Here is an 18,751-nt window from a genome sequence, read left to right as displayed (position 1 = left end):
GGAATATTTTTAGCCACTCTCCATTAAGAATGATGTTGGTCGTTGATTTTGTATAGATGCACTTTATTATGTTGAGGAATTTGCCTTCTGTACCTATTTTATTCTGAATTTGTATCAGGAATTGGTGTTGGACTTCGTCGAATGCCTCTTCTGTGTCAATGGAGATGAACATGTGATACTTTTATTTGTGTGGTGGATTATGTTGATTCATTTTCTATTGTTGAACCATCCTTGTATACCTGGTATGAATCCCACTTGGTGGTGTATAATTTTTTTAATATGATGGTGAATTCTATTGGCTAAAATTTTGTTGAGAATTTTTGCATTTATATTCATGAAAGATATTGGTCTGTAGTTTTTTGTTTGTTTGTTTTGTTTTTGTGGTGTTTTTACCTGGTTTTGGTATCAGCACTATACTGGCTTCATAGAATGAATTCAGAATTATCCCTGTTCTATGTTCTGAAATAGTTTGAGTAGTACTGGTGTAAGTTCTTCTCTGAATGTTTGGTAGAATTCTTCAATGAAGCCATCTGGGCCAGGGATTTTTTTGTTGGGAGTTTTTTTTCCTAACCTTTTCAAGCTCTTTTGTTATAGGTCTGTTCAGATTTTCAACATCATTTTGTGTTAGTTTGGGTAGGTAGTATGTTTCTAGAAATAAGTCCATTTTTTCTAGGTTTTCAAATTTGTTACAGGATAGTTTTTCATAGTACTCTGTTACGATCCTTTTTGTTTTAGTTGGGTCTGTTGTAATGTCCTCCATTTCATTTCTTATTTGGTATTTGCATCCCTCCTGTTTTCCTTTTGTTACTTTGGCCAGTGGCTTGTCGATTTTGTTGATCCTTTCAGAGAACCAACTTTTGGTTTTGTTGATTCTTTCTATTTTTCTATTGCATTTATTTCTGCTCTGTTCTTTATTATTTCTTTTCTTGTGGTGGCTGTGGGCTTCTTTTGCTGTTCCTTTTCTGTTTGTTTTAGTTATGTGTTTAATGTTTTTGTTTTGTCTCTTTTCTGTGCATCTATTGCTATAAATTGACCTCTGAGTGCTGTCTTTGTTGTGTCCCAAAGGTTTTGGTATTATGTGTTTTCAATCTTCATTAATTCTAGGAATGTTTTGGTTCTGTCTTTGATTTCTTCTGCCACTCAGTGGTTTTTAAGCTGGGTGTTATTCAGGCTCCATGTATTTGATTTTTTTTCCTTGCTCTTCCTGTTTTTAATTTCGACTTTCATGGCATTGTGATCAGAGAAGATATTTTGTATTATCTCAGTGTTTTGGATTTTGTTGAGGGGTGCTTTGTGAACTATGGTGTGGTCTATTCTGGAGAATGTTACATGTGCATTGGAAAAGTATGTGTACTTTGCTGCTGTTGGGTGGCATGTTCTATATATATCTATGAGGTGAGGTTGGTTGATTGTGGCTTTTAGGTCTTGTGTATCTTTTTTGAGTTTCTTTCTAGATGTTCTGTCCTTTACCACGAGTGGTGTGTTGAAGTCTCCTAGTATTAATGTGGAACTATCAGTTTGTTTTCTCCGTGCTTTTAGAGTTTGTTTTATACATCTTGGAGCCCTGTCGTTGGGTGTGTAGATATTTATTATTGCTGTCTTCCCGGTGGATTTTCACTTTAATTATTATATAATGTCCTTCTTTGTCTTTTATGCTGGATTTGTTTTAAAATCTATTTTTTCTGAGATTAGTATTGCCACTCCTGCTTTATTTTTGTAGCTCTTTACTTGATACATTTTTTTCCCATCCTTTGATTTTTAATTCCCCCTTTTATTGTTCTGATGTTGTCATTTATAGATTGACATCTCTGGTTCCCTGTTGTAAGCTTTTCAGTTTTGTTTTATCCTTGAGGGTTTATTATCTAGGTTGGTATCCAGCTGATGCTGTCTTATGTGTTAGACTCATGTTGCTGGTTCTCTAACTGAAGGACTTTCTTTAATAATTCTTGTAAATTATATTTGGTTTTTACATATTTCCTTAATTTCTGTTTATCTGGAAATGTCCTAATTTGGCATCATTTTTGAGCAAGAGTTTTATAGCATATATTATTCTTTGTTGGTAGTTTTTTTTTTTCCACGATTTTATATATGTCATCCTACTGTCTTCTTGCCTGCATGGTTTCTGCTGAGTAGTCAGAGTTTAGTCTTATTGTTTCGCCTTTTTATGTGACTTTTTGTTTTTCTCAGGCTGCTCTCAGGATTCTTTCTTTGTCTTTGGTTTTAGGGAGTGTGATGATGATATGTCTTGGTCTTTTTCTTTTGGGGTCTATCCTACATGGGCTTCATTGAGCTTCTTAGATGGTCGGCTTTTCATCTTTCATGATCTTTGGGAAGTTTTCTGTCAGCAGTTCTTCAGTGATCATCTCTCTGTTTTTCATTTTCTCCCCCTGTTCTGGAACTCCAGTCACATGCACATTTTTTCTTTTGATTGTATCCCATAAAGTTCTCAGGGTTTCTTCATTTTTCTTTGTTCTTTGAATTTTCCTCAAGCAAACTGGTATCTAAGGATTTTTCTTCAACTTTGCTGATTCTGTGTTCCATTGTTTCAGATTTGCTGCTAAAACCTTCTGTTGCACTGTGCATTTCTAAAACCTTGTTGCTTATGTTGGATTTCTAATTGCTGTTTTCTATGATTTTTAGTTGTTTATTTATTTTGACATTTTGTTCTTTTATTATGTTCTTGAATTCTTCTATTGGTTTGTTAGTGTTTTCCCTGATTTTGTCTGTAATTTTCCATGATTTTATCTATTTTTTTTCTTTATTTTTGTCTGCGTTTTCCTTCATCTGTTGGAGAATCCTGAATATTAGAGTTTTGAATTCCCTGTCAGGTAGTTCCAGTGCCTTTTCTCTTAGTAGAATGTCACTTGGTATTTTATTTTGATTGCTTTCCGGAGCCATCCTCTCCTGTATTATCTATACATTTTCATATTGTCTGCTGTGTCTGGGACATTCAGAGATTTTTCTTCATTTATTAATTGTAGATTTGATTTTGTTATATATGGGCAGGTGGGCTAGGTGTGTTTTGTTGCTTGCTCGCCTGTGGGCATAGTACTTACCACCTTGTCCCACATGGGCAGGGTCGGTCACTCATCTGTGGTGCAGCAGGGTGGGTCCAGTGGGGGTGAAGGTGCGGGAATGGGTAGTTTGTGACTCGAACTGGGGTTGATCGAGTGAGATTGGGAGCAATGCAGGGCAGGTCTGGGTGACCACATCAGTACTGCTCAGTGTGGCACATGGTGTGTGGTGCAGATATGCAGAAGGGAAAGAAGAGGTTGTGATGTACAGAGCTAAGTGGCTTGGTGAATGAAGAGAGGAAACCAAATGCAAAAAAAAAGTTTTAAAAAATGAGATAAAAAGTAAAGAAAAAAGTAACATGGCAGCGTGGTAGGGTTCGGCAGGTAGGGGCAGGGTGGACTTTGTGAGGCTGAATGTTGGCTTTATAGCTGAGTAGTGTGGCTTATCCTGTTGAGATGTGGTATGGGTGGCTAGGTGGGTGGAGGAAAGGAAAGGAAGGAAAGGAGAGAGAGAAGCAATAAAATAGGTCAGAGACAATATAAAAAACAAATAAAATAAAAAACAAACAACAAGAAAAAAATCACAGCCTGTGAAAAAGGGGAGGGGATGGCACATGGGGCTAGCTGGGCATGAGAAAGGAAAGAAAGGCTAGGCGAGAGAGAAGCGACACAAAAAAGGCCAAAAAAAAAAAAAAGAATTAAGAAGCAAACAAACACAGACACACACAAATAAACAGAAAAGAACAAAGGAAACAAACAAAAAAATCACAGCCCGTCAAGAAAGGGAGGGGATGGCACACAGGGCTAGCTGAGCAGGAGAAAGGAAGGAAGGGAGAGAGAGAGAAGCTACAAAAAAATAATACCAAAAACCAAATAAATGAAAATACAAACCCAAAACAAACAAAATGACGCTGAAGGGGCCAGCTGGTTGGGGCAGGGCAGTCCCTGGCAGGAGTGAGCTAGTGTCTCTGTGACCAAGGAACTGTGGTCCTTTGGAAAGCGGCCAAAGCCATGTAGAGGGAAGAAGGATTGGAGATGGGAAAGCACATATGCCTGGTTAATGGGTCCTCTGTCTCCTACTGAGAGCTCCGTGGAGTAGCCTTCCAGTACTCCCTTCTGCAGTCTTTTGTGGTTAGGGTCCACAGTGGTGAATCTGGCCACATTAGCTGGTAGGGGACCTCCACTCTGTAGCTCTCCTCATTCTCTGTTCTCTGTTAGTTTCTTATTCCATTTAGTGCTTGACTGAGTTTTTTATTCCTTCATTTGGTACTTAGGGTTCAGGATTGATGTTTGTATTTGTTTTACTTAGTTTTTTTTTTTTTTTTTTGCTGAAGAGGGACGGCATAGTGCTTCTGTCTGTAGTTTTTAATTTTGATGTAGTCCCAATTTGTCTATTTTTTCTTTTGTTGCTTGGGCTTTTGGTGTCATATCACTTTTGCTAATCTGAGATCTTTCAAGTGTTTTGTTACCAAGTTGCATAGCTCTAGAATTACCTCAGGAGTCTGGCAAGTACATAACAAAATAAAACTACTAGAAGTCTTAATTGATCACAAGTCATACCAAGATTCCAGTGGTTGTGGTTTGGTCAGACTACTTGCATCTGTTTAGTCATTAAAAAAAAAAAGGAAAAAATTGTGTGTAGTTGTGTGACTAAGAAGTGCGAACTCAATGGGGCAGTTCTACTCTGTTCTTTAAAGTCACTATTAAAAAATAAAAATAACTTTTACATTTTATTCTAGCTCATAAAATATATCAGTTTGGAGTGACAGTTTGCATAATTTTATGTTATCAGAATGCTACAAGTTCTAATACAAATAATTTCTAAAGCTATATGTTGAAATTGTAGTTGATATAAATATATTCAAATAGTATTTTCATTTAATCATTAATTTGTATTATACATAAAAATAATGACTACCCAAAACCCAGTGCCATCGAGTCGATTCTGACTCATAGTGACCCTGTAGGACAGAGTAGAACTGCCCCATAGAGTTTCCAAGGAGCGCCTGGCGGATTTGAACTGCCCACCCTTTGGTTAGCAGCCATAGCGCTTAACCACTGCAGCACCATGGTTTCCAAAAATAATGACTAGATACAGTAAACACCAATTTCACATGTGTAGTAGTTACTCAGTAAGTGATAATTGGCTTGTCAAATTTTAAAGCAATTATTTTAAATTGGGAATGGCACTTCCTGTGTGTCAGGAATGATTTTGAATTTTTTTCCCATTAATCCTCACAGCATTCTTACCTATGAAGTAAGAACTGTTTTAAAGGTGAGGACATTAAGGCACAGATAGGCTGAGTAATTTAAGGTCACATCATAAGTCATAATTGTGAAACCTAGAAGTCGAACCCAGGGATTCTGGCTTCAGTCTGTACTCCTAACCATCGCATTATAGTGCCTCTCTTAATTAAATGAGAATACATACCAAATTAATAAAGTCAGATACTAAGGTGGTGAAATGAATCTGACAGCGTGTCTGATATCTTTCTAAATCTCCTAGGTGGGTTTAGGGATTTGGATGATTAGCAAGGTTTGGGACCTACTACACTAGAATATAAGTTCTTGAGGAGGAAAGGCATGTAGGAGTTTATTGAAAGCTGTTGAGTGATTGGCTAAATAAATTTTTGTCTTTATCAATTTATCAGCTTAAATTATTATAGATGTCCTCATTCCAGTTATTTACGTAATTTTGTTTTCAACAAGGCATTTCTATCCTTTTTCCCATTTTGTATTAGAGGACTTGAAATTTTTAGAAGTAGTAACAAAACTTGTGAGAAATTAATAAAAATGTTAATTTGGAATCAACCTGTAGCATACACTATAATTTCTAACGAACCTTAATTTGTCACAAAAAATTTGCTATCAAGAAAATGTTAAAATATAGCTAAAATAGTCTTAACCGTTTTTTTTTTTGTTTGTGTATTTATACCAGACCATTGATTTAACATTGTATATGTTTTTGCACATGTATTTAAGTGAAGTGAATTTTTTAGAGAATTCTGTACCATAGAATGTCTTCATCAAATCCTTCAGAATTTGTAACACTGGCCTCTGCGTAGATTTTTGCAAAGCCTGTAATAAAACCAAAAATCAAACCCATTGCCGTCGAGTCGATTCCAACTCATAGCAACCCTATAGGACAGAGTAGAACTGCCCCATAGGGTTTTCAAGGAGTGCCTGGTGGATTTGAACTGCTGACCTTTTGATTGGCAGCTGTAGCTCTTAACCACTACGCCACCAGGGTTTCTAAAGCCTCTATAGAACATATTAAATAGGAGGACTGTAATTTCTTTATATGTGTTTAAATAGTCAAAGGGTTTTTTTCAGGTCAAGACAGTGTTATGTTATTCTAAGTCTTTGGATTATTTCTTTCCTTTTTTTTCTCCCTCAATTAGCATTCATTTATTTGGGAACAATAAAAAGCAGCAATAAATAGGCATAACCTGTTCCTCTCTCTCAGAGTCTGCCCAGGAGCAGTCTGCTTATTGGATAAATGATTTTTTGGTACCTGTGATTAGTGTTTGCTTATTGTATTTGTTAACCAGTTATAATTATTTCCCTAATATTTTATGCTGTAAGTAGAAGACCAAAAAAGTGAAGGGAGACAATCTAAAGGAAATGGCCAAATCCCTTGGGGGGAAAAGTCGTGGATATTAAGTGGGCCATGTAACTAAGTTTAAGAGAACATTGGAAAGAAGCTCAGGAAATTTCCTTTTCATGTCAAATTTCTGCTTATTTCTGACTTTGACTTTAACTGCTTGAAATTCTGTTTAAGCAACTTATCCTGTGGTGTGTTGGTAAAAGTTTATAAATAGAATCATTTGACTACTGGAATCAGTTCACATCAGATTTGCTTTTCCATAATAACAGTATTCTTGAGTTCAACTCTGTAACTAAAACATAAAATATTACAAACCCCTGGAATCTTATTTTTAAATATTCTTTTGTTAGCGTTCATAGAAGGATTTTGTATACATTTGCTATAGTTAGACAAGTGAAGTAAAGACTGATTCAAGCCATGACTTTGAGTTTCTTCACTTGTAGGTTTGCATCCACCCTTTACAATTGTTTAAAAATATATCTTGTCTTTGATTATGTTTTCATCGGAATTCGGTAATTAACTATGTGCGTGTGTGTGTGCGTGTGTGTGTGTTGGGAATTTGAGAGCAATGTAAATTGTTGTCATAGTTGCTTTAGCTTTGTTACAGAACATTTAAAAATCATATTTGCAAATTATTTGTGTCATTTCTGTGTTTTTATAGCAAGTAAAGTATGACCCACCTTTCTTATGTTTCCTGCTACTCTTTTCCATTCCTCTGCCCAAAATTCTTGCTGTTCCTTAAACAAACTTAATAATTTGCTGACCTCATGCCTTTACTTTGGCTGTATCCTCTCTTTGGAATCATCTCCTTAACTATAGTCAAATCTTACCCGTTCTCTTAGGCTGGGTTCTCTAGAGAAGCAAAACCAGTGAAGTTTGCCAATTGTGGAGGCTGGCAAGTCCCAAATCCGTGGGTCAAGCATTGGGCTGGTGGCTTCTCCCGCCTCACGTGGTTGCAGGGGCTGAAGAATCCCAGGATTGGCAGGCCAGACAGCAGACAGCTGGCTCACAGGGCTGCATAAGCTGGTAGAAGCTGGCGAATCCCAGAATCAGCAGGTCAGACAGCAGGCTGTTGGCTCAAATCCCAAGACCCGGAGGTCAAAGGATGACAAGCTGTATGCAGGATCCAGGGCAAGAGAGAGCTTTGCAAGAGCATTCTTATGTATTGGATGCTGGCCACACCCTCAAGGAAACTCCCCTTACTTGAACAAGGTGGTGACTTGAGTAAGGGTGTTACTTGAGTAAGGATGTGACTCAAGATACACCCCCACACTAATCCTGTCTCATTAAAATATAGAAGTATCGGATTTATAACACATAATGGCAATGGGTTTTTTTTTTACAGGAATTACACAATACCACAAAATGGAGGACAATTACATCAGATCACAAAGTGGAAGACAGTTACACAATACTGGGAATCATGGCTTAGCCAAGTTGACACATAATATTAGCTGTCAAACCCATCTTAAAAGGACTGCATTTTTTAAAAATTAATTCTCTCTTCGTTGTAGTTGAAGTAATTTTGTTGTCCTCTAAACTCCCTTTTATTAACGTGTTTCTCTCTTAGATATCTTACACTTTCTATCTTGTACTGCATTCATTTATGTACATATTTTATGTCCCCAGTAGTGCTGTGGACTCTTATTAACAAATAATAGAGCAAATAATGGTGTACTTTAGATATTCAGTAAAAATAAACAAAAATATGTTGTATGAAACAAAAGCTGACAGATACAATTCTTGCTAGAGTGATAATAGTTTTACTGACCTTGGTTGTACTGTAAGTGAATAAATTTCTTAATAAGTTCAGAGTGACAAGCAATTCTAGATTATATTATACATTCTGTTTTTTTTTATTAATTATAGAACAGTTCCAGTTCAAATGCTGGGGAGGGAACAGGCTTGGTCTGTGGCTAGAGGTGAGGAGGAGAGATGTACAGATTGTAGCAAGTCCTTTCCTGAGTTGATTGCACTCCACCCTTCCAAATACTGAAACCAAAATCTTGAAGTCATCTTGACTTTTCTCTTTCTCTCATTCCACATCTAATCTGTTAGGGAAATCTGTTGGCGCTACCTCTAAAATATGTTCACTTTCCAACAGGTTCTTACAACCTCTACTGCTAGCATTGTGGTTGCAGGAGAACATCATCTCACATCAGATATTAATGCAGTTGCTTCCTAATTGGTCTCCTAGCATTTGTTCCCCTTAGTTGATAATTTGAAAGGAATTGACTTTAAACCATTTTATAATCTCTGTGATATGTGAAATCTTAAGATTTTGAATCATATCCTTTGGCAAGAAAAATACTGTTCTGTCTTGTTTGAGTTCTTTCCTAGCTGGATTCTGTGTTGTTTGTTCATGCAATACTCCAGAAGAAGGTTTTCACAGAAAACTTGAAAAGTGGCTGTGAAAGGCACCTGTATGCCTAGGATTATCAGATGTAAGGATTCATTGAAACACATTTTGTCATAAAAATTATGAGCCGTGTTTTCAGCAGCCTCATATGTGGTTGGTTAGGAGTGTGAGGATCAGTGGTCAGTAACGCAGCTTTAATGCAAAAATAAGATGTGCTGATGAATTGAAAGATGCATTCAAATACTTTTTTCTTCCTTGGCACAGTATTAAAGACGTCTCAAATTTATAAAAACCCTGGAGAACATATATTTGACTTTTTTTTTATTATTATACTTTAGGTGAAAGTTTACAAATCAAGTCAGTCTGTCATACAAAAAGTCATACACACTTTGCTATGTACTTCCAGCTGCTCTCCCCTTAATGAGACAGTGCATTCCTTCTCTCCACCCTGTATTCCCCGTGTCCATTCAGCCAGTTCCTGTCCCCCTCTTCCCTCTCATCTCGCTACCTATTTGACTTTTTAACCTTTAAAGGGAGAGTGAATTTTAATAATTTTAGAGTATTTATATTGACATAAGCTGTCTTGGTCATCTAGTTCTCCTATAACAGAAACACTACAGGCGGATGGCTTTAACAAAGAGAAATTTGTTCTGTCACAGTCAGGTAGGCTACAAGTCCAAACTCAGGGTGCCAGCTCCAAGGGAAGGCTTTCTCTGTTGGCTCTGGAGGAAGAGCCTTGTCATCAGTCTTCCCTTGGTCTGGGAGCATTTTAGTACAGGAATCTCAGATTCAGTGGATGTGCTCTGCTCCTGGCGCTGCTTCCTTGGTGATAGGAAGTCCCAACTCTCTGCTTGCTTCCCTTTCCTTTTATCTCTTGTAAGATAAAAGGTGGTGCAGGCCACACCCCAGGGAAACTCCCTTTACATTGGATCAGGGATGTGACCTGAGCAACGGTTTTATATCCCACCCTAATCGTCTCTAACATAATCTAATCTTGTCTCAGTTAGAGATTAGGAAAATCACATTAGGTGACAAAATGGTGGGAAATCACACAATACTGAGAATTGTGACCTAGCCAAATTGATATACATATTTTGGGGGGACACAGTTCAATCCATGGCATAAGCCAAATTCAGATAATCTTGACCACAGATAGAGGTTAAAAAATCAGAGATGATTTGAGTTCTGATAAAAGTCGTTTTCAGGACAGCATAGATATTGTATGTTTGAAAAACTATTCCATGGACTTCTATATCAATTTCTTATGGTTTGAACTGGAGCGATATTGGTATAACTCATCGTTACCTGCTGGATTAAGCACCTGATTCATTTTGCCCTTATGTATGACAGGATCAGACTAGTGTGATCCATAGGGTTTTTACTGGCTGAGTTTTTGGAAGTAGATCCCCAGGCCTTTCTTGCTAGTCTGTCTTAGTCTGGAAGGTTTGATGAACCTGTTCAGTATCATAGCAACAAAGCAACATATTAGAACAAAAAATTGCAGACCCCAATAATCACATTTGGTAAAACAGAACAATCTCCTGAAATTCTAGCCAAAGAATAAACAAATGCAATCGAGGCAGAATTAAAATTCAAACAAAAGATATATTTTGAAGCAAAAAAAAAAAAAAAAAAGAACACATTTATTGTAGCTGGAAACCACAAATTCTAATGAATTCTGAAAGGGATTAATTTCTATCAGTTCAAAACTCTACAGTCTAAATCAGGGAAATCTTAACCTGAGGTTCATAAGTGAACCCCTGAATTTTTGTACAAAGTTTCATAGTTATGGACAATTTCCTTGAAAAAAGGACCATAGCTTTCACGATTTCTCAAAGGACTCCATGACCCAAGAAAAGTTTAAGAAGCACTGACCTTTATCCATATCTGTATATCACTGTGATAAAACACTTGATCCAAGTTTAATTCTTATGCCTGACATTCAGAATTCTCTGTTTCTAGTTCCTAAGATCTGCCATCCAGGATTTGAAAGATTAAGCCAAATTAAGGCATTATTGTTAATAATGCTTGCAGTAGTGGGTGTATGGAACCCACTCTCCTTTTCAGGCATGTTGATTTGGTGTAGAAAGTAACTGCCTGTGATGATCCATATGAATAGGATGGGATATACATTTCTAGTTATCTCTAGTTCCTCTGATTCTAATTTTAATAAACTTTTTTTTTCTTTCTCTTTTTATTCTATGTGATTACAAACAAGTGAGCATAGCTGATCCTGCTGCCCTTGGCTTTATTATTTCTCCATGGTCTCTGCTGTTGCTGCCATCTGGTAGTGTGTCATTTACAGATGAAAATATTTCCAATCAAGATCTTCGAGCATTCACTGCACCAGAGGTTCTTCAAAATCAATCACTAACTTCTCTCTCAGGTGTTGAAAAGGTAACTGTTAAGTTTTTTTGCTTTTGTTTCTTTGATGGGGGTAGGGAAAGGAAAGAAACTGGGCCACCCTGTTGCAACTCTTTGGAAAAAATTTTGTTTTAATCTGATCATATATTCCAAGAGGTTCATATTTATTTTATTTGAAAGTTTAGAAAATGGTTTTATAAATGTTTCTGGATATTTCAAAGCATGATAAATATGAACTGTTGCTAATTTATTTTTACAAATACTTTTTAAATGTCTGCTGTGTATAAAAGACTGTGCTCATGGAGATACAAAAATAATTAGAAAATTGTCCCTCATCAACATGTGTGTAACAATCCATAATACATATATTGTTATATGTATAACATGTTATGCATATGTTATATATATAACATATAGGTCTATAGTACATGGCAGAATGAAATAAACAGAAGATAAAGTGTTGTCAAAGCCTAGAAGATATACAATTAGTTTTAGTGTTGAAACATAATCAAGAGAAGGTAGTATTTGCATTAGGCTATGAAGAATGAGTAGAATTTAGATCAGTGAACAAAGAATGGGCATTCCAATCAGGATTTTTAGTATGTGCAATGATAAGACGTAAGAAATTTTCTACTGTGATCGGGGAATAGGGTCAGACCTGCATTAGGTATCTAGAGGGTGTTAGAATGAGGAGGGCTTTGAATGCCAGGACTTGAGACCTTCTTCTGAGGCAGTGGGGATCAATCATATTTTTAGGAAAGTGATATGATGTGATTTGTAATTTCAGAAGTTAAGTTTAACAAGAGTAGGTAACTACCCAAACCTATTGCTGTCAACTCAATTCCAACAAACTCCAGTCAAATTCACATAAAGTTCCTAGTTATCTACACTTGTGAGCCTGAGTAGATAACTACTGGAGAAAAAAGATTATGTGAGAATCTAATTGGAGTGTTTTAATGGCCTGATCGAAGAACTGAAAATAGTGTACACCTATTCCTCACAGGGATTAGTCCCTGGAGAAGTACATCATGCTTGGTAAAGTAGAGAATCAGCAAAAAAGAGGACACTTAACAAGATGGATTGACAGAGTAGCTGTGACAATGGGCTCAAGCATAACAATGATTGTGAGGATGGTGCAGGACCAGGCAGTGTTTTGTTCTGTTGCACATAAGGTTGCCATGAGTTGGAACCATCTCAACAGCACCTAAGAACAACTCCTCACTTATCAACTATCTCATTAACCAAAGTTTTGCATAATAAAAAACCTACTATCCAACTACTCTGTGTACTCATGACTAATGTCTAGCAGTAACGCCAAAGTGCAAGGCTAGAGTAACGCTGGCTGTGATGGTTAAGGTTGTATGTCAGCTTCATTGGGCCATGATTCTCAGTGGTTTGGCAATTATGTAATGATGTAATTTGGCAGTTATGTAATGACGTAGTCATCCTCCATTTTGTGATCTGATGTGGTCATCCTTCATTTTCTTATAACACCTATTTGCACATAATGACCTGTTCCTGGTCCATAAGTGAGGAGTAAGTGTAATTCCTTGGGAATGTAGGAATGGATAAAGGAGATGTAGTGGAGATGAAACTGACACTTTGACAATTCATTTGATGGGACAATGAAGGAGAGGGGAACGTTTTTGATAGAAATATCCAATCGGAGTATAAAGATGCCATTAACTTAAGAAAATCTAACTTCATAAGCAAGGCTATGAGAAAAAAATTAAATACATATTGTGCTATATAGCAGGTTGTGGGTAATTTAGATGTGAAACTTTGGAGAATTCAGAATTGGCTATGAATATTGTTTTCCATACATCATTCCACATAAATGTGGAAACTCACCTGTCTGATAATTTCCTTATAGTTAAATTATTAATCGAGAAGCATGTGCATTTTAAAAGCCATCCACATATGAGCAGCTGATATTTGACAAAGGCCCAAAGTCTGTTAAATGGAGAAAAGACAGTCTCTTTAACAAATGGTGCTGGCATAACTGGATATCCATCTGCAAAAAATGAAACAAGACCCATACCTCACACCATGAACAAAAACTAACTCAAAATTAATCAAAGACATAAATATAAAAACTAAAACAATAAAGATCATGGAAGAAAAAATAGGGACAACACTAGGAGCCCTAATACATGGCATAAACAGTATACAAAACATTACAGCAATGCACAAACACCAGAAGAGAAACTAGATAACTGGGAGCCCCTAAAAATCAAACACTTACGCTCATCTGAAGACTTCACCAAAAGACTAAAAAGATTACCTACAGACTGGGAAAAAATTTTTGACTACAAATCTGATCAGTGTCTGATCTCTAAAATCTACTTGATACTGCAAAAACTCAACAAAAAGACAAATAACCCCATTAAAAATAATGGGCAAAGGATATGAACAGGCACTTCACCAAAGAAGACATTCAGGCAGCTAAGAGATACATGCAGAAATGCTCACGACCATTAGAGAAATGCAAATCAAAACTACAGTGAGATACCATCTCACGCCAACAAGGCTGGCATTAATCCAAAAAACACAAGATAATAAACATTGTAGAGGTTGTGGAGAGGCTGGAACACTTATACACTTCTGGTGGGAATGTAAAATGGTACAACCATTTTGGAAATCAATTTGATGCTTCCTTAAACAGCTAGAAATAGAACTATCATACGATCCAGCAATCCCACTCTTGGAATATATCCTAGAGAAACGAGAGTCTTCACACGAACAGATATACGCATACCCATGTTCATTGCAGCACTGTTTACAATAGCAAAATGATGGAAGTAACCAAGGTGCCCATCAATGGATGAATGGATGAATAAATTATGGTATATTTACACAATGGAATACTACGTAATGATAAAGAACAATGATGAATCCGTGAAACATCTCACAACACAGAAGAAGCTAGAAGGCATTATGCTGAGTGAAATTAGTTGCAAAAGGACAAATATTGTATGACGTCACTATTATAAGAACTCAAGAAATAGTTTAAACACAGAAGAAAATATTCTTCAATGGTTATGAGGGTGGGGAGGGAGGGAGGGAGAAGGGTTTTCCCTAATTAGATAGTAGAAAAGAACTATTTTAGGTGAAGGGAAAGACAGGAGAGGTCAGCACAATTGGACTAAACCAAAAGCAAAGAAGTTTCCTGAATACAACCAAATGCTTCAAAGGCCAGAGTCTGGGGTCTGGGGACTGTGGTTTTAGGGACACCTCAGTCAATTGGCATAACAAAATGTATTAAGAAAACATTCTGTATCCTACTTCGGTGAAAGGTGCCTGGGGTCTTAAACACTAGCAAGCAGCCATCTAAGAGACATCAATTGGTCTCAACCCCCCTGAAGCAAAGGAGAATCAAGAACACCAAAGACATAATAAGGTAAATATGAGCCCAAGAGATAGAAAGGGCCACATAAACCAGAGACTACAACAGCCTACAGGGAACACAATAGAGGATCCCTGATGGAGCAGGTGAGCAGTAGGATGCAGACCTCAAATTCTCATAAAAAGACCAGACTTAATGGTCTGAGACTGGAAGGACCTTGCAGGCCATGGTCCCTGGACCTTCTGTTAGCCTAAGACTGGAACCATTCCCAAAGCCAACTCTTCAAATAGGGATTGGACTGGACTATAAGACAGAAAATGATATCAGTGAGGAGCGAGCTGCTTGGCTCAAGTAGACACATGAGACTATGTGGGCAGTTCCTGTCTGGAGGCAAGATGAGAAGGCAGAGGGCAACAGGAGCTGGTTGAATGGACACGGGGAATACAGGGTGGAGAGGAGGAGTGTGCTATCTCGTTAGGAGGAGAGCAGCTAGGAGTACATAGCAAGGTGTATATAACTTTTTGTATGAGAGACTGACTTGCTTTGTAAACTTTCACTTAAAGCACAATAATAAAAAAAAAGAAGCATGTATATTTTAAATTTTGATACATCCAGAGAAACCGTTCGATTTATCCTTCTGCAGACAAAGCATAAGAACATTTCCCTTCTCAGAGATTGAGTTGTCTTATGTGTGTGTGATGATTAAGCTGGAGAAAAGCATCTTGATTTGAACCATCAATTGTGTATCTGAAAAAAGACTGACAAAAATTGATGTAATGAATGCAGGTTTATCTACTTTTCATGTTCCATGAGATTCTTCTATAGAGTCTTTGATCAAAATTTTGATCAAATCATTGAGAAGTACCAGCAAGTGGTGAAGGCAGACAATCAATAACTGTATGGTGGAAATACTGAAGCACCAACGTGTAAGGCATTGTGATTGTTGTTACGACTCATAGTGACCCAGTGTACAACAGAACGAAACACTGCTCAGTCCTGCCCTGTCCTCACATTCCTTGCTATGTTTGAGCCCATTGTTGCAGCCACTGTGTCAATCCATCTTGTTGAGGATCTTCCTCTTTTTCACTCACCCTCTACTTTACCAAGCATGATGTGTTTCTCCAGTGACTGGTTTGTCTTAATAGCATGTCCAAGGTATATGAGACAAAGAGTGGCCATCCTTGCTTTTAAGGAGCATTTTGGCTGCACTTCTTCCAAGACAGATTAGTTTGTTCTTCTGGCATTGTTGTTAGGTGGCATCGAGTCAGCTCGGACTCACAGCAGTCCTATGTACAGCAGAACAAAACACTGTCTGATCATGTGCCATCCTCATAATCATTATGCTTGACCTTATTGTTGCAGCCACTGTGTCACTTCACCTTTCTGATGGTCTTCCTCTTTTTCGCTGACCCTCTACTTTACCAAGCATGATATCCTTCTCCAGAGACTGATCCCTCCTGATAATATGTCCAAAGTATGTGAGATGAAATCTCTCACCATTCTAAATTCTAAGCAGCATTCTGGCTGTACTTCTTTCAAGACAGATTTGTTTGTTCTTTTAGCAGTCCATGATATATTCAAATGAAAATGAAATTCTTGACAACTTCCACTTTTTCTCCATTTATCATGATGTTTCTTATTTGTCCAGTTGTGAGGATTTTTATTTTCTCTATGTTGAGGTATAATCCATATTGAAGACTGTAGTCTTTGATCTTTATTAGTAATTAGTAAGTGTTTCAAGTCCTCTTGGCTTGCAGCAGCAAGGTTGTGACATCTGCATATCGCAGATTGTTAATGAGGCTTCTTCCAGCCCTGATTCCCCGTTTCTCCTTCATAAAGTCCAGCTTCTTGGATTATTTGCTCGGCATACAAATTGAGTAAATATGGTGGAAGGATACAACTCTTACGCACACCTTTCCTGATTTTAAACTACGCAGTTCAAACGACTGCCTCTTCAACTATGTACGGGTTCTTCATGAGCACAAATTAAGTGCTCTAATATGTTCTAATATTCCCATTCTTCACAATGTTACCTATAATTTGTTAAGATCTACACAGTCTAATGCCTTTGCATAGTCAATAAAGCACAGGTAAACATCTTCCTGGTATTCTTTGCTTTCAGAAGATCCATCTGACAACAGCAGTGTTATCCCTCGTTCCATAACCTCTTCTGAATCTGGCTTAATTTCTCACAGTTTCCTGTCAGTGTACGGCTCCAACTGTGTTTGAATTATCTTTCCAAAATTTTAGTTGCATGTGATATTAATGATATTGTTCGATAATTTCTGGATTCTCTTGGATTACCTTTCTTTGGAATAGGCACAGATATGGATCTCTTCCAGTCGGTTGTCTAGGTAACTGTCTTCCAAATTTCTTGACATAGGCAAGTGAGCACTTTCAGCATTGCATCCATTTGTTGAAACATTTCATTTGGTATTTCTTCAATACCTGGAGCCTTGTTTTTCTCCAATGCCTTCTGTGCAGCTTGGACTTCTTTCTTCAATACCATTGGTTCTTTATCATATGCTACCTCCTGAAATGGTTGAATGCCGACCAAATTCTTTTTGGTACAATTACTCTGTGTATTCCTTCCATCTTCTTATAATGCTTCCTATGCCGTTCAATATTTTGCCCATAGAATCCTTCAATATTGCAACTTGTGGCTTAAATTTTTTCTTTAGTTCTTTCTGCCTGAAAAATGCTACGTGTGCTCTTCCCTAGAGTTATTCTAATTATGGATAATTTTCATAAGTGTCTATGAATCCTTTCTGGAAGATATTTAAAAGCAACAATAATAGAAACAAAATGCTAAGTTCAAATTTCAGGAGCATAAATCCTTTTCTTATTTGCTAGGGCTTTTCCAAGTTGCCCTGAGAAGTCAAGATCTCCAAATGAGTAAACCAGTTGTTTTGGGGAACAACTGTTAGACCACCTCTTTGAGAAGGTGATTGAAGCTACTCTGTTGTTAAGTGTTGGGAATTAGATGGGTGTGGGATTGTTCTCATTACTATTTTACAGTTGATTTCTTTGTAAGTCTAATTAGCTTACCTCATGCCTCAAAGCTCCTGTGCAATTCTAAATACAAAGTAATCAAAGGTAAGTTTTTTGATCCTTCCACTCTTGGCAACATAAAGTGAAGGTCAGAGGAATAATGACCTTTTCTAGTGTTTTACTTTCAGTTCAGCAAGGACATTTTGAAGAAGAGGATGGTAAATGCATTAACTATGTGTAATGGGTTAAGGATATGCCCTTAATCTAAACTTTAAAAAAAACCCAAACCCATTGTCATCATGTCCATCCCAATTCATGGTGACCACATGTGTTACAGGGTGGAACTGCTCCATGGGATTTCTTGGCTGTAATCTTTATGGAAGCAGATTTCTAGGCCTTTCTTCTGTGGCACCGCTGAGTGAGTTCAATCCACCAACCTTTAGGTTAGTAGTCAAGCACAAACTGTATGTTCCATCCAGGGACCTGCCATCAACCTAGCACTCAAGAAATACTTGTTGTTGATTGTACATAAAACTTTAAAAAAAAAAAAAAAGAAATGCTTAATGCTTAGCACCATGTAGTGAATAATACCAAAAAAACCAAACCCATGGCCATCAAGTCGATCCCGACTCATAGCGACCCTACAGGGCAGAGTAGAACTGCCCCTTAGGGTTTCCAAGAGTGGCTGGTGAATTTGAACTACCAACCTTTTGGTTAGCAGCCAAGCTCTTAACCACTGGGCCACCAAGGCTCCCAGTGAATAAAAAAAAAAAAAGTGAATAATAGTAAGTGTTTAATAAGATCTTGACACATGAAAATGTTCTTTTCATTCAATAGGACCTATATATAAAAGTGCTTTGTAAATATTTTTTAGAGTGTGTGTTTATGTGGGTGTGATGATTTTCATACAGTTCTATGACAGTATTTATCTTACTGCCAGCTATGTAAATAGGTACTTATATTGCCCTAAAATATCACCTTTGAAGATAACATGTCCCTTTTAATAACTAGATGGGTTTATACAGGCCACACTAAGCTTTTTGGTATTCTCTACTTTCAGCCAAGATCGA

At 37.2% G+C, this 18,751-nt stretch overlaps 1 protein-coding gene across 16 annotated transcripts in view; it reads left to right on the top strand.

Moving 5' to 3' along the window:
• The window catches only part of PTPN13 (protein tyrosine phosphatase non-receptor type 13), a 1,019,774-nt gene that overhangs the window by 837,336 nt on the left and 163,687 nt on the right, over positions 1–18,751 (top strand). For all 16 annotated transcript variants that reach the window (XM_049885787.1, XM_049885797.1, XM_049885791.1 and 13 more), the window contains one exon: positions 11,199–11,377. In XM_049885787.1, coding sequence (XP_049741744.1) covers positions 11,199–11,377 — 179 coding nt within the window. The remainder of the gene's footprint in view (positions 1–11,198; positions 11,378–18,751) is intronic.

This window comes from Elephas maximus, chromosome 5 (genome assembly GCF_024166365.1).
Source record: "Elephas maximus indicus isolate mEleMax1 chromosome 5, mEleMax1 primary haplotype, whole genome shotgun sequence".
NCBI classification, from domain to species: Eukaryota; Metazoa; Chordata; class Mammalia; order Proboscidea; family Elephantidae; genus Elephas; species Elephas maximus.
Note: the sequence above shows the minus strand (reverse complement) of the source record. Positions and strands in the feature narration are given on the sequence as shown.